The sequence below is a fragment of the Anneissia japonica genome, unplaced genomic scaffold, assembly GCF_011630105.1.
Source record: "Anneissia japonica isolate Jap-2015-1 unplaced genomic scaffold, ASM1163010v1 scaffold287916_len461452_cov168, whole genome shotgun sequence".
Classification (NCBI taxonomy): Eukaryota; Metazoa; Echinodermata; class Crinoidea; order Comatulida; family Comatulidae; genus Anneissia; species Anneissia japonica.
In genome coordinates, this window is record NW_022690767.1 from 133,531 (window position 1) to 154,704 (window position 21,174).

Genomic DNA, 21,174 nt, shown 5'->3' on the forward strand with positions numbered 1-21,174 from the left:
CCCAAATTGTTCAATTTTTTTTTTTTAAATGGTTATATAAAGGAAATTATATTCAAAATTTAAAGTCTGAGAGTGCAATTTCCATAATCACAAATTTTCTTACCTTGGCCCCAACCATAGTGGGGCTGAGTTGGTATACTGTAAATCCTCCATCTGTAAGAGTACCTGCCCGGGGCCCCCTTTATTTTGAATTCCTGGATCCGCCACTGAATAATGATAATAATAATCATGATGTATGATATGCTGATAGTAAAGATGATGGAAATACTAAGAAAAATGTTGACAAACCACAGTGGACAGACAATGCATTAATACTGTACTAGAAGGAGTAATTTGAATGAATGCCATGATAAGGTTGATGGAGAATATGTCTGAAATGTGGGTAATCGAAAACTAGGCCATCTGTATGGTGATTACTCTCCTAGACACAGGAACTCAGACACGTATGAAATAAGATATATTCACATGGATATAACTAATAAGAGGTATTTACAATTAATGGATAAAAGCCCTGAAGGTGTATCTGTCATTATATTGTAATATTATATAATAATTAATAATGTACACATGTGATACATAAATATTTTTGTAAATATAATGTAAGGTCTGGTGAATCTGCTTCTTTCTGCTACATTCCAACTAAGCCCCGCCCATTGTTTATTTTTGCCAAATGTCCAATAAAACGACATCCATAATGTACAATATAAATTTTTAAATGCTTTAATTCCTACTTGGACTGGTACGGGCATTTATAATGCGCATCTTCCTTACGGTTTTTAAGCATAGTCCTAGCCCCGCATTTTTAGAATTTTAGAACCTATTCTGATTGGTCAGGTTTTTGCTTGACATTCTGGAGAAGTCTATTGTCAATAGATTAATCAAAATTTACATTCATCTTTATATTTGAAGTCAATTTATTGTGAATCATAATTTATTTCTAATTTCATATTCAGAGTAGCATTAACAGCACAGCACATGAATGGATAATGGAAATAATTTTGATTGACAATCCAAAAAGTAGTAATGTAGTAGTAGTAGTATATAAATAAATAATATGTCGTTCTTATATAGCGCTTCATGCCTTTACAAGGCCTCTAAGCGCTTCACATTACTACCCCGGTCATTGGATCAAACACATATGGAACACATTGAAACACCAAATTAAATTAGTAAACGAAATTATATTATCATTCCATAAATTGCAGCTAGTAATCAGCGCAGGTTGTGTTGGAACCTACCAGGTACCCACTTGTACTCCTGGGTGGAGGGAAGCAACCGTAGATAAAGTGCCTTGCCCAAGGACACAAGCGATTTGGACAGCCAGAGTTTCGAACCCCCGACCTCAAGGTTGGGAGTCCAAGCCACAACCGGTGCGCCAACCTAGAAAAAGTTAGTTTCGTGAGTTCTATAGTGGCTGATTCAAGAATTTGAAATATTGGCCTAGGGAGGGACTTTCTTCACAGATGGAGGGTCTAGACCTTGCCATAGTTGGGGCTGAGGTAAGAAAATGTATGATTATTGCACCTCTAGATGGCCACAAATCATATTCTCGGACTTAAATTTGAATATAATTTTTTCTCTGCCCCTCATTTCCCCCCCCTCCTTTTTGAATCTGCCACTGATCTGGTTAATGAGCTTTCTTAACATATTTCCGGTAATTTTATTTTGCTGCACAATGTAATACCCATCCGTGAGAAATTGATAATAAAGCAGTGACAGTATGCAAATACTATGAATTTGCAGGAGATTGGTTATTCTCCGGGAGATACTTGGAGGACCCCTTGTATATCAGGCATAGTTATAGTAACAGAGGTTGTAAATATTATATGAGTGGTCTTATTTTCGTATTGATGTGTCTTATCGTATTAAAAAAAGAGAGAAGGGATAAAAAGTAGGTTACTTGATAGTTGAGACTTTTTATATTATATTTATTCCCCTTTACACTTGACATTAACTCTATAGTTACTGATAAAGGATCATACCATTGTGAGCAGAGGGTGTTTATCGGATGTGCAACCTTTATTTTTTTTTTAAGTTGTTGCTTTTATTTAGCATTTAATTTTCTTTTGTTTTTCTTTGTTTTTCTTTTCATTTTCCAAACTTGCACACAGATGGATGGCAAGGTATTTGATTTCTTTTAGCATTTTTGTTTATTTTGAAATTTTTTTATTTGCTTCTGTGCCTTCTTATATTGTGCTTTTACTGTTCAAATTTGTGCCATTTTTGCTTTCCATAGTTTCAGTACACTCAGCATTTCAGTGTCTAAATTTTCTTTTTTTTTTCTTATTATTTAATGTTTCTTTTTTTCAATTATTAATTGCATAACAATATTATCTGATTGTATGGAACAATATAATACACCATTATCATATTTATTATGGAGTTATATTAAAATTCTACAAAAAAATAATTAACAAAAATATTTTATCTTTATAAAAATTCAAAATTAATGGATTCTGAGAGTTGGGCGGGAAAATTAACAAGGTATGTGGTACACATTTGTACTAGTGCAACACAGTGGCCAATGTGGGATGCCAAGACTAAGCTAAATTTCTAATTCCAAACTTGGAGTATTGAGAAAAATGACCAGAGAAATGAAAATAAAATAAATAAAACAATAATTTTTTTGTTATATTATTAAAAAAACAATTATAGATAATTACACAATAATAATGTATCATACTGTATATTTAATTTAGTTTTTGTTTTTAAAATTTGGCCCTGATTACTTGCTCTAAAGAATATTCAAATATTGATAAACTAAACCTACAGGCTAAATTTCCATTTGTTGACCAAACAAAAAATAAACTATTAATTAACAATATGTTAATCAATTTCATCATTAAGCATTATATTAAGATATTTTCATTCGAGTTTTATATTTTGTTCAACATTTATTTATGTATTTATACATTTTACAATTATTTCAATTTTCAATCAATAATTTACATTACTTTATTATATCATTAATCAAGTTAGTGTATGGATTTATGATAAATACTACTTTACCCAGCCTGCTTCTTTCACAAATGGTGTTGTATTTTGATTGTAAGGAAACATAAACAGTTACCTTATACCCCGAGCGTAGCTTTATGGATGGAGCTTGTATTATAATCTAATTAGACGATTCTTTAGATCGGGGAAGCATGCATCTGTACACAAAACAATGATATGCGTGTCTTGCCGTTTTCCATTAAAATGCAATAATATAATCATGTATACAGATTACAAAAATTATTAATTCAAAATTGTGCTTGTATGCCTTAGTTGATGGTTGTGGGCATGCATATATTTAGACGTACAAGCCTTTTATAATTTTTCTTTTTTTTGGGGTATTCTGGTATGGTTTTACTTGTTCCACCACCTATATAATTACATAAACATAGATCCTAGACTAGAAATATTTATATTTGGGCTATAAATATTATTTATTATTAATATTCTAATAAATATTTATTGTATGCTTATTTATAATGTTTGTCTGTTATTAGTTTGTTTCTCAGATGTCTGATGGTTGTCTAGTATGTGTCACATTGTGGATTTGTTTTCATTATCTTTTTTTATTAATCATATTTCCAGATGTTTATGGATGGCTAATAAATTTCAATGTTTATTTTCAGAACTGAAGACCATGTCATTGCAAGCGTTGAACGAACTGCTGGAGGAACTTGACCAAACTATTAAGGACTATTCACAAGTGTTGGTGCACGACCTCGCCCTTCGGGAAGAACTAGAGTTTGAAAAAGAGATGAAGAACCAGTTTATTTCTGCGTTGGTAAAGGTACAGAATAAACAGAAGTCGCTGAAGGTAAAAAAACAGGGCAAGAAAGGAAAGAACGGTGTGGAACCTGGCCTTGTAAGTTTCTTTTATTTTATTAGAAAAAAAAAATTTTCTGGCTAAAATTGCTTTTGCTGTCATAGTTTTATTAAAGTACTAAGATGAAAATGATACTATATTTAATGAATTGTTCTTTTTTATGTTTTCTATATTGTATATACTTGATCATTTTGTTTATTTTTTTTTTAAGTGACTATTGTAAATTGCTCTGTTTTTCTTGCTTTTTTTATAATGATTTTAATATATTGATATTTATAAATATTGTTCTTTTTTATGTTTTTAATTACATTTTTTATGTTTCCTACTGTATTTTCTTAATAGTTTTTCACTTTTTTTCTGATGTTTTTAATAGTACTCCAATTCAACTATTTGGGTTGCTATTGTACAAATGTTTTTGATTTAAAAAAAATAAATATTATTTTAAAATGTTTCTTCCAGTATCTAACCACAAGAATACCATACAATAAGCCAAGAGGACCACCAAACATTCAGACATTACAGATTGTCACCAAAAGTATGTTTCAAATATTCTTTAAAAATGCTGGTTATAACAATGTGGAGATTGTGGTTGTAATATTCTGTTATTGAATTGGTTCTAATAGTGTGATGGCTGTGGTGTATTGGTTGTGAAAGTTTTGTTGGTCAATGCTAAATATCTTGGTATTGGTATAGTACCATAGTGATGGTGTTATGGTGGTTGTAACAGACCTGTTGAACTCTTGGTATTGGCGCTAATAGTGTAATGGTGGCGGTGTGTTGGTTGTGGTTGTGAAGATTTTGTTGGTCAATGCTAAATTTTTTGGTATTGGTATAGTACCATAGTGTAGCGTTATGGTGGTTGTAACAGACGTGTTGAACTCTAGGTATTGGCGCTAATAGTGTAATGGTGGTGTCGTTGGTCACTGCTAAATATTATGGTATTGGCACAGTACCAATAGTGATGGTTTTTATGGTGGTTGTAATATACCTGTTTTCAAACTCTCGTTTTGGCGCTAATAGTGTGATGGGGGTGGTGTGTTGGTAGTGGTTGTGTTTGTTGGTCACTGCTAAATGTTGTAGTAGTAGTACATAGTGACAGTATTGGTTGTGGTTGTTTTGTAATGGTTACGATGATTCCATTGCTAGTAAAATTGGTGGTATTACTGCTAATAATGGTTGCAGAATGATGGTGGTTGTAAGAATTTCGTTAGTACTACATATGGTGTTAAGTACAGTGGTACTACAGCTAACACTGAACCGTGGTTTTATGAAGACTGTGATACTAAGGAGTTTATATTCTGACTATACGCATGCATGCATGATATCTGACTATAACTGTAAATTAAAATTGTTTTTATTTTTTCAGTTCTCCGAGCAATGGATGAAGACAGTAAAGAAGTGCCAGATCTTCTTACCAATTATATACTCAAAGGTAATTAAATATTCATGTGTAATGTACTGTAGGGTAGAACATTATCTTTATAATTTTCACGAGAGTACAAAATGATAAAGTGGTTAAGGCAAGGTAATTCAACAAAAGGACGCACATCTCTGCTCTCGAACATAGCGCGTGCGTACAGTCCTTTGATCTTTACTGTGGCATCGACAATCCGATACTAGTTGCGAGTACAGCCGTCAATTATTAGTCTATGCGTGCCATTCGTTTTATGGTATTAGTTTTTATTTTATTAATTTTGGGTACTTCGCAATGTCTGTTACATTTGATTTTTTTTTACCGCGAGCTTGTTAAATGCTTCTATAAACTGCAATTTGATTTGTGAAAATTGACCAAGAAAATGAAAAGTTATAGCAATTCAAAATTTACAAATTTTATAAAATTTCATGTTCTTATGTAACATTAATCTGTCACTTATACACATCTAGATGTGTATAAGAGACAGATATACGGAACATTTATTAATTTTTTCTGCGAAGTGAGTCTCATGAACGACAATTCACCACAATTTTGGTAAAATTAATGTTGAAATGAAGAATATATTTCAGTCTAATGTTAGTGCAAAATATCATTAGGCCTTTGCAATCACCGCACGACGCGCGACTAACATGGCAACTAACACGCGCGTGGGTAAATCGTCACGTACGCTGACGGTTTATAGTCTGGTTGCTATGGTTTTTGTGACGTTCAGCGTGTAGGGACGCACGTGCGCCTAGAATGTCGATGCCAGAGTTATAACCTTTGATGTCCCGAGATGTGCGTCCTTTTGTTGAATTACCTTGGTTAAGGGACATGCTAAAGACATTATCTTTACCCATGAAAAGCCAGCTGTAGCATTTTTAGTTTTTCTTTTATATTATTTTCACTATGATCAATTGTTTTCTCTCTCCTTAGTATTGTGTCCGACGTAGAAGTTTTGAAGTGATGTCATGAAAACTTGTTTCCATGGTAGCAAGGTCAAATATCAACCATACATTGTCAAAACTTTTTGTCTTCAAGTCTTTATTGTGTGCTAAAGTCTACGGTCAGCTTTTCAATAACCAAATAAAAATGTATTGTTTTTTTCTCCGAAAAGAATTTTAATAGCAACAAATTGTATGTAGAAATATCAAACCATGTTAGTGAAGCTTAAAATTTGGTTATTTTTATATATTTTGCAGAAAAGTGAAATTTTTTCCCGAGCTAATTTTTGCAAAGCCTTAAAGTAATTACAACAAAAAATAATTTCAGCATAAAAAGACCCTTGTAAATATTTTTGTAGCACTGTTTAGCCTAGGTGTTCTAACAAGCTTGGCTCAGTCACATTTGGATTTAAGTAGTTTTACCATGCTCCTTTGCTGTATTTGTTTGGTATGTTATAGACAGCCATGTAAAATTCAACCCTAGCAAAAAACAAATTACATCTTGGAAAGACAAAATAGGAAAAGACTAACAGATTAATTTAGAAAGTTCATGGAGATTCTTCAGTGATCTCATATAAGAACTAAACAAAGTATATCTGATTTATTCCCTTATTGGCTCATTTTTGTAACAGAGGCACAATTCTCAGAGAGATGTCCTACAAAACAATTTTAAATATAAAGATAAACTGATGTAGAGTAGAACATGTTTAGCCGTTACTTATTTATATGCATATTTTAATCCATTTTATGAATTTTTGAGGCCACAATTTTAATAGTGATCAGCAAACTGAATTTTTATTAGATCTTTTAAAAGTTGTCCAAAACCCACATCATCAGGATAGTCTGTCGTAGATTATAGATTCTTAGTTTTACCTTGAGTTTGTGTTCTTTTTAAATTTCTTCAAACATTACCGCCCAATTTTGAAATAGCTTTAATGAATAAGAATAATCTGTAGCTGTGGTAACCAAAGTGTAATTCCCCTTTTAGATGCTGCTTCTAATATTTTCGAACTATTAGACGCATTTGATATTTCATAAATTCCTAATAGTGTAGTATTGTATTCATTATGGATAATCTAACATTGTTAATACTGGTATTATTGGTACTTTATTTTTTGTCCTGTTTAATCATCTATATTGTAAAAAGTGTAACTGCAACATAATATGGATACATAACTATGTTTTTTGTGTGTAGAGTTAGATTGAACTTTTACCACTGTATACGTCATACTGCACTAGCCTCAAAGTTGTCATCAATTAGATTCCGAGTCTTTCTCAGCTACTAACTCCAAAGTCATACTCAACTTGGCCGTAAATTTTATTCAAGTGTTACTTGGCTAGGTTCCAGGTATTACCTAGCTAAGTTCCAACTTCTTACTAAAGTAAAGAGTTACTAAATTCCAGGACTTAATTACCTAGTTTCCAATTCTCAACTGAAGACTTTCCTCAACTCTGAAGTCTTATTAGGCTAGGTCTTACTCAAATATCAACCATACATTGTCAAAACTTTTTGTCTTCAAGTCTTTATTGTGTGCTAAAGTCTACGGTCAGCTTTTCAATAACCAGGTATTACCTAGCTAAGTTCCAACTTCTCACTAAAGTAAAGAGTTACTAAATTCCAGGACTTAATTACCTAGTTTCCAATTCTCAACTGAAGACTTTCCTCAACTCTGAACTCTTATTAGGCTAGGTCTTACTCAACTGGTTCCAAGTCTTACTGAACTAGGTTCCAAGTCTTACTCAACTAGGTTGCAAATTCTTACTCAACTAGGTTCCAAGTCTTACTTAACTGGGTTCCAAGTCTTACTCAACTAGGTTCCAAGTCCTACTCAACTAGGTTCCAAGTCCTACTCAACTGGGTTCCAAGTCTTACTCAACTGGGTTCCAAGTCTTACTAGGTTCCAAGTCCTACTCAACTAGGTTCCAAGTCCTACTCAACTGGGTTCCAAGTCCTACTCAACTGGGTTCCACGTTTTACTCAACTATGTTCCAAGTCCTACTTAACTAGGTTCCAAGTCTTACTTCACTATCTTTTAAGCCCTAATCTGCTATGCCTTAGGGGAATAGCATCTAACGGGAACTGACATGAGTGAGACTCAACAAGATTTTTACATTTCTAACTCAAATTCATACTGAATGTAGTTTGAACATGGTAGTATTACTCAAGAATTCATTCAAGTTATGACAAATCATTAGTTCTAGAAAAAAAATCATAGTGGTATTGACACTTTCAATGGCTGTGTTTAAAATTAACAGAGAGGCAAAACAGTAGATAACCACAATGAATGGTTGGTAATGAATTTTGTATTATTGTATGTGAGAAAAAAAAATGTCGGACTAATCAATAAGAGGATAATTAACCAATTAATCTTGCAGTGGATGTAATTGAGTGGTTTTGCTACACATTACATTTTAGCATCAATAGCAACATTGCACATTAGTGTATGAAGTGCGCAATTGATTATAGGTACATGTTCATGTTTAGAATAATATATAATTATTAGTAGTTGTTAATGTTACAGTGAGAACTAAATTTGTAGTGATTTAATTGTGCAATCATAAAAAATGACTTCCCTGTCAAGAATCTGAGACTATTTTATTCAAATTGTATCTACTCTCTCCATCAGTTTGTACAAAGTCAATTTTATAATGTGAGGTAGATGCTGAGATTAAAAGTTATTCGATTTTAATTTCATGAAATTCCAATTCAAAAAATAATGAAAAAACTCGTGTTATGTTATTTGCTTACATTTATGTTTTTATATTTTAATATTGTTTTCCTCTTATGAAATTTTAAGGTTTTACAGAACATATTTATTTATCATCTGGAATTTCAAACTACATTCTCGAAATGTGAATCTTAATAAATTTTAATATTATATATGAAGACTTAATTTTAAGTTGGTGCTCTGTAAATACTGGTACTAGTTGATTTTGTTGGAAACAAGATTCTTCTCATGTATTTGAGAAGCAATGAATAACCAAAGAGCATATTAATCTCAATGAATAATAAGTTATTTTATATCCATTATCCATTTATTATAATAATTTTTGTTTTATTATTTTGATTTTAAGAAAATATTTCTTGGATATCGTGAAATAGTATTACTCCACACTTGGATCAGTGTGTTGTAGGATTATTTATATTTTACATTAATGTAATGTAATATTCTGAACATAGCCAATGTATAAAACATAATTCTGTTACATTGTAGCTTAATGGATCTTGTCAAATTTGACAAATGACCAATCAGAACAGATCCAGGAATATGCATGTCCTACAAACGTACACGCTGTCCCATAAATATACGTATAATCACATCGTTTTATGGGTCTTTAGCAACACAATATCCAAGTAGCCGCGCTTAACAGAAGGGCTCTTGGTTATTTCAGTATTATTTCTTTGATTTCATAATTTTAAATACTATTTCTTTTAATGTTTTATATTTCTTTTATAAGGAAATTTTAACTTAAAAATGTGCATTTTATCACAGTATTGCTTCGATGATTCTTAATTTTATACTATTATATTACTTTTTTTTGTAGTACTGTTTTTTAGGATGTGCATTTTTTTTTTCTGCTTAGATTTTTTTTACTAATTTTTTTATTGAATGCCACACAATATTGTTCTCTCATAGAATACTATTCAAACCTAAATACTGTACACCTAAAATAATTGATCATGTTTGTAGTAGTAAGATGATGTTAAATAGTTGGTATGTTACTACAAAAATCGGCAAAATAATTATCATTTACTTTCATGTTTTGTTAAGGGATACAAATATGTTCTGAAAACCAACTTTTTGATGGAGTTTTTTATTGGGTACTTAAAAAAACGTTAGGTAAAGTGGTGCTTGAGATTTTGTATGTATACAAAATTTCATATATTTCATTTTATTTGTTCCAAAATAAAAACTCAATATATACAATATGGCATGATATGCCGAGCAAAAGTTAGAAAAAATCACTGTCGCTAACGTGGCGGTCTGCTTCAGTACCAAACACATACAATAACGTAACACACTGCCAATCGAAAATCAGCATACTATTGTTATGTTGAACTGATTAATTAGCATAATAATATGGCAGTATTGTATACTTTTAGTACAGAGAAGCTGTAATACTTTTACTCATATCTTTGGCAATAGTAAGTCGATTACAGTAAATGACACATCATTTTAAAGCTTAAAATGTAGAGAATAAGAAAGTATTAAAAAGTTAATTTCTATTTTTTTTTTGCCACTGATGCTAGTTTTTGGATGGCAACCTTCATAATATTTGTCACAAAATTTTATTTTTTAGTTTATAATTGACCATTCTATATTTGGTTATCTTCAAGGAGAACCTTAAATATTTATCAAACTACTATTTGTGTTATATGTTTTAATAGTTGGTTAGAAAGAGCCGGGGTTAGTACTAGTGAAGGGAAAAGTATTGTTTTATTGGCGCTTGTAAAATTGACTGAATGTTTTTACTCTCCAAGTGCAATCACAGACTAAAAGATAGACATCAGTAAAATATTGTATAAGGTGTAGATAGTTTTAATTGTAAGAAAAAAAAAAAGCAAAGTCGTTCATATTTTGATAGTATATAAGAGAGATTGTCGGAAGATTGCCATGAATTGGATTGTAGAGTTCTTAAACTTTGTCCAGTTTATCAAATTTTCTTTGTATGCCTATATATGGTCATGATGTAATGTCATCATGACCATATTTGGGAATGTCGTATGTTTTTGTCAAATAAAATTTGATAGTCTGGGCAGGGCGTCAATTATCGTGTTTGAAGTTGAGGTACAAAGTGTAATTGACTTCATTTCCGAGGCTGAGAATTGTTGCACATGTCAGGGTAGTGAGTTGTACTTAAGCCTCCAACCAAGGTTCGAAGAGCATTTCTAATATTGCTTTGAGGGAGCTTTTGATTGAGCAACAACGTAAAGATCCAAAACAAAATCATATCACTTAAAACCATCTGCGCATGTTAAGACCTTGAGTTCTTATCGTCCTCTGTGCAAAGAACACAGAATGGTCACGGATGAGTGTCTGCTCAAAGAATTGCACAATCGAAAGCTTCTTCCAATTATGATTAATATACAGGTATGTTGATAAGTTAAATTTTGCCCAACTTAATTTTTTTAGCTTTGTTTACATGCAAGCTACACCATTCATCTTTTTTGCAGTTTTTTTTTTACAAAATTTTGGTACAGAGATAGAGATATAATCATATGTATCTACTACACATCTTTCTTTGTGATAATATTGTTGCTGTCAATGTTTATTACTGCTAGTGTTATGAAAAAAAAATTGAAAAATTCCAGTCTAAAATTAGGCCTACTTTAAATTTTAATCTTTTAATTCACATATTTTACAATACTTTGACACTGATTTTGCATCTGTTTCAGTAATGTGTGCCATCAATTCCATCCATACAAAACCCATAGAATATAGATATTCATTTAATATGCACTGTATCATTCTGACATTCTATTAAATATGAATAGCACCAAGAACAATATCACATTAAACCATGGTGTAATTAAGAGCAGGATAGCAAATTTTACCTTTGTTCTTGATTAAGTCGGCAAATATATCCACATACTTTTTTTTGTGATGCTTAATTTGAGTATGACAACTCACTATTGATATTGGTAATAAGCAATTTGCCATGCTACTTTCAAATGAGTTTCCCAGTCACTACATCATGTAGGGCTATGCTTTTAAAAGCTCTCATAAATCACCTTAGTCGCAAAATGCGTCGATAAAGGCTCAATCTCCAGATGTGTTAATGAAATGGATGTACGCCGACATCATCATAGTGATAGAAAATAAATCCAAATGAAACAGCAGGTTGATACGAGCAGGGACGTGTTTTAGCATATTTCTCGTACGAGGGATATATTTCGCCTTTGTGCAATATTGTTGCATGAATTGTAAACTAAACTGTAGACTTCAATTGTACATGTTGTGAGGTTTGATTTTTTGAACAATGATTTCAGCTCGTAGACAATTTTAATAATATACCGAGTAAATGTAAACAACTTGTATTCTCCACCATTCATGTGCACACCAATTGATAAGTAAACTAGATTACGTGTCTGTGTATCAGTTGGTCTTCTGTATCAATAAATTGTCTAAAGATAAATTTGGGTTACTGTTTACGTCTTTTTGGTCTACTTGCAAAGTGTATGAGATTTTTTTTATATTTTTCAGTGTATTTCTTATACGAGGCATGCCATCTCAGAACCAAAGTACTGTCGCTAGATATTAAACTGAGTAATAGCATAAGAGTGTAGCAGTATTTTATACTTTAGTACAGAGAAGCTATAATAATACTTTTACTCATAACTTTGACAACACTAAGTTGATTCCAGTAAATGACCCATCATTTTAAAGCTTTCATTAAGGAGAATATATATATAGAGAAAAAAGTAAACGTTTACTTACGTTTACTTTTTAGCTGTTGCTTATCATTTTTGTATCTCTACTGAGATCCAGCCATTGTTTCCCACAGCATTGTTGTTTTCCAGTATTTTGCCTTTTAATCTATATAGTGTATATAGAGATATATATATATATAGATATATATATATATCTATATATATATAGATATATATATAGATATATGTATATATAGATATATGTATATATAGATATATATATATATATAGATATATATATATATAATATGAATATATTAAAATATTAAAAGTATTTTTTCTTGATTTGGTCACTGAGGCTGGTGTTGGCATGGCAAGCCCCATATGACATGTTTTATATTTCAATGTATTTCTTTATGTTTATGTTCTTTAACTTTACCTTTGTTATATCCTACAGCTGTTTGCATTCACACCTCCCCCCCCCCCCCTCTACGCCATGCACTATCCTCAAATATTCATAGACGACAGCGCCTGAGTACAAAGGTTTACGAGATGAATTTTCTTCACAATATAGAAAATAATTTGCAAAAATGGTAAAGATTATATTCATAGGTTTGATAGGTGATGTCTTTGAAACTATTAAATGCAATATACATATTTTCTATCATTTTAATACAACAAAAAATGGAAAGATGGCATGTAATTTTCTCTTATTATTTACATCAAACTCAATATCATCAATGAATTTATACATTATATTATGAAAATACTTGTAAAAAGCAAGGCACACTTTGAATTCCAGAATTGCACATGCACTTGTCTCATTAATACTTCTTTGGCATATAAAAGTATTTTGCAAAACATTATAGCAAAAATACATAAACACAGAATTTGTGCTTACAAAAAACAATGCATCGTGATCGATCATGCCTATAAAAATATGTGATTTACAATAACTTGTATGTAAACAAGATATACATTATTTGAAAGTTATTGATCTTTTTGTTGCAACTTCAAAACATGATTAGGCATTTTAAACGTTTCCTTGTTTGCTCCATATTACTTGATTAGAGTCAAGTTCAGCAGGTGGTCTAGTGCAATCTGAACAACCTATTTGTTAAATGCATGTCATCAGTGTATCTGTAATGATAAATAATATCAGTGACTTTAGCTGTGTTTGTCAAAATAAAATAAATGTAGAAAAAGCAAAATTATCATTTTGTAAAATCTATTTACTATACTACAGCTAAAACACATGATTTTATTGATGGGGAATTTTGATGAAACAAGTACAAAACACATTACAGTAATGATACGCACACAGCAAAAATTCAAAATGAAACTTGGGGAGCTCCCAAAACATTTGCATATTTCCATTGTTGTCTTATACTCATCAATACCATAAATGGCAAAATAAGAACCACGGTGCTTCAATAAAATGTTTGGGACTTTGGTGCGGCGCATCTTCAAGAGAGTCGCTTATTACAAATTTCTGGTTATTTTAATTGTACCACATGTTGTGATAAGCCCTATCTGACAGACTTGCTGCATTTTTAGTATTTAATTTTGTGAGAAATCGGTTATCGTCTTGAAGTGATATCACAGCATGTTGGGTAATGTTACTACTGCTTAAGCGCCGAGACGTTTACCCAAAATAGAATTTATATCTCTAAACAAGTGCGCATCTGGGAGGCATTATTCAGATTGTAAGTGAAAATATTTGGTATTGTATGAAGAAAAGCTACTTACTTGGTCATTGGGCTGTTGATGTGTGGAAATCGTGATTGTTTTTTTGGTGTTACTACAGGCGGAAGTGCCATGCCTGTCCCCCAATTAGGGGGGCCTTTCCTGATAGGTGTGCCATACGATGGGAGCATTTGTCTTAACGTGGACCACTGCTCGGATCTTGTGCTTGGTTGTGATCTATAGATACACGTCTCTTCACTGGCTCGGGATATACTCCTGAGGGATTGTTCTCCATCGGGAACCCAGTGTTTTTCTGCCTGTGGAAGCTGATCGGGAGTCATCAGCTTGTGTCTGGCTACTGGTGCTGTGCTTCTCAAATCTGTTGGGATGTATCGTTTATTAACCCACACTGTCTCCTTGCTAAATCCATGAATGCCTTCATCACCTTCTCTGTCCTTTGGAAGGTTTTGATAGTATTTTTCCTTAAGGTATTGGTGATACCGCCATTTATGGCTTCCAAAACTTCCTAAGCACTGCGCAGCCATAGTTCTGTATTATAAAATATTTTCTAATGATAATTTATTTTCCAATTTCAGTATACAAACAATAATTAGGCCTAGTATTATATTAATTATTAATGAATATTAAATAAAATTGCCTAGGCCACCATTAGTCAGTAATTTAATTAAGTAATTAATAATACATGATAATGATAGTGGCTTGGAAGATATCTGGCTTTGAATTTGTTCTTGCATATCCAAATTTGTTATAACATGCAATACTGCATATTCAAGATGGAAGCAAATCTTTATCTAGCAGAGCGATCACAAAATTCTTAACATACAACCCATTGTCCTGTATCTAATTAATAACGAAATAATGACAATCATACTAACAAAAATATTATAGTATAACAAAAAAAAAATTGCTAAAAAAGTACATATGGCCTAAAGACCTGTCTGAATCAATAGTTTTTTTTTTACTTGCTAAAATAAAAAGAAATGTAAATAACGGGGAAAACAGAAAAGGAAAGAGAAAAGTGAAAATACAATAAAAACATAAAGAGGAAAGGGAAATAAAATAAAGGCGAGAGAACAGAAAGGAAATTAAGAGAATAATATTAATGGTTAAGAAAGGAAATGAAAAGTGCTGTTAATTCTGTAATAGTAATTATAGCATATTTAATTAGAAAGACTAGTCATAGGACTTAGCCTATATATGCGGCCATTCTATTGACCGGCGCTGTACACCAGGCCGGTGGCGGTGCCTTGCTTAAGTACAGACTTAGCAACAATAAACTTTTGAACGGGATATCCGGACCATGGAAAAAGATTTATAAGAAAACAAAGCAATGTCAAACAACAATCATTTATTTATGATTTATTATAAAAATATTAAGTTATGAAAATTATTCGATAAATACCAAAGCGTGCTCTTCCTATTATCTACACCTTCCACACAATCGTCTTAGACCACCGCACAGCAGGCTGCTCTGAGACTCTGGAGGGCTAAAATAAAGGGCTTGCTGTTGCCATGGCAGTAGGACCGATTGAGGGCGCGCTTTTGCAACGCTCTGACGCAGTTTTGCATGACCACGCGCCATCACGCGGGGCCCAAAGTCAATCCCATCAATTATTCTAATTATGATATTGAAAAAGACATTTAAGTTTTATTCCAGACTACTTTAATTTCAACTAATAATTATAATAATTTATTTCGATGCTATAGTAGGCCCTATTTTGTTATAAAAGTACAGTGTAATTTGAAAGTAACGTAACCTATTAAATGAAAAGGGAGTCTTAATTCACAGGGGCGGATTTAGGGGGTCGGGGGAAGGTAAAAAAAAGAAAGAAAGAAAGGAAAAAAATCGCTTAAAACGCCTTAGAGGCGGATTTAGGGCGTCGGGGGCAGGTAAAAAAAGAAAGAAAAAAAAATCGCTTTAAAATGCCTTAGATGTTATTTTCGGGCGTCTAGAACACAAAAAGTTCGCGATAGTATTATCTCGATTTGTCCCACTTCTCCCCCTCCCCCTTTTTTTTTGGTAATCTCTGGATCCGCCCCTATTCATCCAAGGAGGTATCTTAGTATATTAGTTATGTTTTAATTGTTTATGGCTGATAAAACTATTCATTTTTTATCATTAGAGGGCCGGTATATATAAAATGCAGTATGATGCTGAAATATACTTTAAGACGATCGACGATCGAGACACTCGAAAACGGTGGACCACAAGTTGTGTGCTCGGCGCGATTAACCGGTGAATTCATCGGAATACGGTTTGCGCTTTTCGCTCGAACGGCCCTTAATTAATAGCCTATACTGTAGATGCAATTTCATGAAATCCTGTTCTGAATATTTTTACTAAGAAGGCAGCAGCATAGCAGAATATTTTTTTTCTGATAAGGCATACAAAAATAAGTTTGTTTTTCATCGGCGTTTACAATGAATGTCACGCCGGGGTTGGTGGGGAGGAGGGAACATCGGGTGTGTGGGGCGGGCACTCTGCCCATAATATTAATACCACTCGGTTTTCAGTGTCTGTATTTTACAAATATACATTAACCTAAATGACAAGATGTCCTTTTTCTATTCGTCAATGATTGAATCAGATGATCACACGAATATTATCAAATTAAACGGATACTGTATTAAATGAAGTATTATAATACCACAAGGGAATTTTCGGACAGGGGTTAGAAATGTTCTGACAAGTGTTTTCTTTTAGGACATAATATATACACATCAAGTTCAGACAATGTATGTAATACTGTATATAGTTTTATGATGTATATTTTTTGGATTTATTTCAGTCATAGGTAGTAAAATAGTTATTAATGCTACCGCCTGAAGCTTATAGATATCAGTCTGCCGCCCTCTATCTGTAGCAGCTGGTCGTTTGAAATACATTTACAGTAACTTGTTTATGGTAAAATATTAATATTTAATACGGAACTTTATAAACACTATAGGAACAAAATGTTTTAATTGTCGTTAAACTCTTTTTTTGAATAATAATTGAAATACAGTATATGAATTCATTAAACAAGTATCTACTGCTGAATTATTAGTTGAGGCTATTTAGATTCATAGAAAGCATGCAGTGTCTCGACAGCACTGTAAAAAACATAAGCTTTATTCTTATGAGCTGTGTGCATGAATTCCTCCTTGAATGAATTGCTCCAAAATATTGAATGCAAACAAATTACTACTGTACATTACACAATTTATTCAATACAAATACCTTTAGCTAACATGTTTTTTCATCCAATAATGACTTGTCAATAAAAACTGTACAAACATGGCATTTTATTCAGGTATCGATGCAAACAAAAATGATAGGAGAAATTTCCAAAACACATATATACACAAATGTCTCAATTGTGTGTTTTTTACAAGGTGGAAAGGGGGGGGGGGGGTGTGATTTCTGAGACAATCATTAATCAATAAACAAACAAAAAAATATTAGTACAAGTGAAACAGTTTGTAAAAACCCTTTTAAACAATGAAGGAAGTTAAAATGACTTTATTCATTTTTACTTGTGATTAATGCATTGTTTTAATGCATCAAATTTGTTACTGATCTCTTTTTGTACTGCATATTCTGCATTAAATATTAGCTTATCACCAGACGATGCCACCTGTGACAGCTTCTTTCGCTGCTAGCCTTTGAGCGGCGATCCAACACTTAATTCCGAATATCAAGTCAGTACCTATAGAATTCAAAGCTGCATTACTCCAGCTTGCTTAAATCCTATAGTACAACAGAAATGAGTCTTTTCTGTACTAAGTAAGAAACGCATCCCTTCAAGTTGAATAAAAGTCTTTTAGTCCTTTTCACTACTTGGCAGTTGCCAATGGATTCCTGAGCACAAGAATGACACTGTCTCCCCGCAGAAACATCTTTGAAATGTAGCGATCTTTGTTTACTGGTTTAGATTTCTTCTTGCCTTTGCCAGATTTTGGAACTTCTGTCCACATTTCCTTTACATTTTCCAGAACCATGTTACAATGTCTGAGAAAAAAAATCAAACAAAAAACTGATTAAGTAAATGTGTGTACTGTAAAAATAATAATAACTCCATTCTTTTATAGCGCATTCAGCAGGAAAGTCTCAATGCGCTTCAACGGAGAACAAGTAAAAATTATATTTGACTTCAATCTAGAAACAGTTCCGAAATGTATGTGTGCATATATACAGTAAATTTGCGCTGTAATACAAAAGAAAGAAAAAGGATTTGCATTCTGCCAATATTGGGAAAGATTTGATTGTTGTGTTTCCTCCTTTATCCGGGAATATAAATTGATACCTGATTGGGTGTAAATGGTTTGGGAATGAAACTGGTCTGTCAGGAATTTGTTTTGGAATGGACTACTTCCACAGAGTATCAAATGAACTTCTAAATGCATAGTAAATTAATAATTGACAGTGAAATATCTAAGTCATACAATGAGTATATATATCAAATTCGTTTGACTGACATACCTGTCAAAAGCCTTAACTCTACCAAGAAGTTTCTTGTTGTTTCTACAATTGATGAGAACTTGTGTGTTGTTTTTGACAGACTGAGTAAGCACAGATAAAGGACCGGTGTTGAATTCTTCTTCCTCTCGCTTAGCTAGCTCCTCGGATGTAAGTTCACTCTTTGGCTTGGCCAACCTGAAAGCAGACAATAATAATAATACCATTTATAAATGTCTGAAAGCATTCACACTGAAACAGGAAAATTTAATTTTTTTTAAAATTTATTAAAATGCATGGATGGTTTGTACCATCCTGTAGAGTAGTAGTAGTAGTAGGCTAGGCTAGGTTGCAATGCTGGAAAACAAACGTTTCCCATACTTTTTAAGAAATTAAGATTAAGGAAGTGAATGGTTCCAGTTGTCCAAATTATCGTGCTATACAGACCGGCTGACAAAGAGAAATATACCCACTTAGGGTAAGACGCCAATCAAACAGAAGTAGGGTGGGTAGGCCTAGGCAAAGAGAGGCCTGGACTAGGCCTACACAACTAGACTCCAGTTCTAGGCACTGTACCGGATCCTACCGTCCAAAGCAATGAAAGATTCTCGTATTTAATACAAGAATCTTTCATTGCTTACCTAAAGTAAAAGACAAATATAACCACCAGAAATCAGCTAAATATAAAACTAAACAACCAATATCGTTTTTAATATTCTAAATTGCAAATAAGTACAACTTACGCCATTGTTCAGAAGCAGATTTCCAAGATTCAACTAGCCGGAAAATAACCTTTCTGAAATGTACGTTTCTTTAACGTTCAGCAAAGCGTTGGTATACACAGGTAGGTTCGCTGTGTTGTTTTTTGAGAGCAGACCGCTTAGGCAGTTAATATAAACGTTCACAATTTATTAAAATAAACCAGCTTTAAAATATGAATTGTAGTAAATATTAAAATTATATAAAATGTTATTTACCTATGAATATTTGTATACATATATATGTTAAACAGTTAAATAAAATGTTTAGTCAAAATTAAGTATGATATCGACTGGTTCTTTATCCAACCTATGACCTCACCATCCTCCGACGAGACGCTCGAGAGAGAGTGCGACGTGTGTTTACGAAAGTTGCTACATATTTTGTTGTCTTTGGTGTATGCAGTTTTTCGTCAACGTTAAAAAAGTAGCATTCCAACGTGAGTAAAATATAAATAACATATGCACATAATGGATACCTTCTCACTATCATCTAGGCCTAACTGTCTGCTGTAGCTAATTCTCCTATCTAACTAACCAGTGAAACCGTAGCTGTTGTAGGGGTAGCCTAGTAGGTCTATGTTTTATGTAGGAGGAGGGCCGCTAGCTGGAAGCAGGTCAACTCGGCCACAAGTCAACTCGTCCACAGTCAACTCGGCCACAAGTCAACTCGGCCACAAATCAACTCGGCCACAAAAAGTTCGGCTGCAGTCAACTCGGCCACAAGTTATTTATAATTAAAATGAAATGTAAATATTCCAGTTTCTGCACCCTTTTTCTTCAATAGGATTAAAATGAAGTACACAGTATATTAGTAAAATTCTGATCATCGTCGTGAGATCGTTGTATACATTTCTTCACACTGTACTCTTATTCAACAGAGAAAACCCGCCACTTACAGAATGGAATAAAATCTGACAATTGTAACATTAACAATTTAATTAAGCAATCTTATTAATTAATAAAAACACATATATTAATATTTTATTTTGTTCATGTTGAAACACTGACTGACATGAGTACATACTGTAGACCTAATCATAAAAAATTGAAATAGAAAAACCACATTATGATTTTTTTAAATGTTAAAAATTTATTTTGAATCCGACTAAAATCAAATGACAGTCCTTCATATTTGTTCGACCATTGGGGGCTATGTTTGAAACCCGTCAGTGACAAGGATGCATCCAATGACGTGAATCACCAGTGACACGTCGGTCCTTTTAAAATATTTACTTTAATAATACTAATTAGTCATAATAACGATAATAAAGGTGATAACAACAACAATATTAATAGTAATATTTATTTTAACAATACTAATAGTAATAATATGGTAATGATAACGATATTTACATATCTATTTTAATTATACTAATTAGTGATAATAACATTGAAGGTGATAATAGCAATAATAAATTAAAGATAATGTTTATTTTTATAATACTGTAATAGTAATACTAATTAGTAATAATAATAATAATTATGATACTTATAATACTAGGCCTACTTCGATAATAAAGGTGACAACAACAACAACAATAATAATAATAATAATAATAATAATATGAGAAAAATACCAAGAAAACACCAATAACAATATTTTTAAAATTACTATTATTAAAATAATAATACTAAGACTAATATATAATAATAATATGAATAAAAAAAATCGAGAATTTTTTATTATTTATATGGTAACAATAATAATATCAGCAAAAAT

General features: G+C 32.3%; 3 protein-coding genes across 7 annotated transcripts in view; 1 reads left to right on the forward strand and 2 right to left on the reverse strand.

Annotated features, from left to right (window-relative positions):
* Positions 1-12,313, forward strand: part of LOC117099946 (fasciculation and elongation protein zeta-2-like) — a 52,654-nt gene extending 40,341 nt beyond the window's left edge. For 2 of the 5 annotated variants that reach the window (XM_033239475.1, XM_033239474.1), the window contains exons 5-9: positions 2,112-2,123; positions 3,621-3,856; positions 4,277-4,352; positions 5,184-5,249; positions 6,168-12,313. In XM_033239475.1, coding sequence (XP_033095366.1) covers positions 2,112-2,123; positions 3,621-3,856; positions 4,277-4,352; positions 5,184-5,249; positions 6,168-6,184 — 407 coding nt within the window. In that variant the 3' untranslated portion in view covers positions 6,185-12,313. The remainder of the gene's footprint in view (positions 1-2,111; positions 2,124-3,620; positions 3,857-4,276; positions 4,353-5,183; positions 5,250-6,167) is intronic. The other 3 variants (XM_033239477.1, XM_033239476.1, XR_004444049.1) reach the window with 2 other exon arrangements.
* Positions 12,314-13,199: 886 nt separating this feature from the next.
* LOC117099953 lies at positions 13,200-15,807 on the reverse strand. Its single transcript, XM_033239485.1, has 3 exons — positions 15,658-15,807; positions 14,298-14,783; positions 13,200-13,688 (listed from the first exon to the last, which is right to left on the reverse strand). The coding sequence occupies exons 2-3, from the start codon at positions 14,777-14,779 to the stop codon at positions 13,640-13,642; spliced, it is 531 nt and encodes a 176-aa protein (XP_033095376.1). The 5' UTR covers positions 14,780-14,783; positions 15,658-15,807; the 3' UTR covers positions 13,200-13,639.
* Positions 15,808-17,440: 1,633 nt separating this feature from the next.
* Positions 17,441-19,597, reverse strand: LOC117099948 (probable small nuclear ribonucleoprotein Sm D2). Its single transcript, XM_033239479.1, has 3 exons — positions 19,437-19,597; positions 18,718-18,891; positions 17,441-18,246 (listed from the first exon to the last, which is right to left on the reverse strand). Exons 1-3 carry the CDS (start codon positions 19,439-19,441, stop codon positions 18,072-18,074), a joined length of 354 nt encoding a protein of 117 aa, XP_033095370.1. The 5' UTR covers positions 19,442-19,597; the 3' UTR covers positions 17,441-18,071.
* Between the last annotated feature and the right edge of the window lie 1,577 nt (positions 19,598-21,174).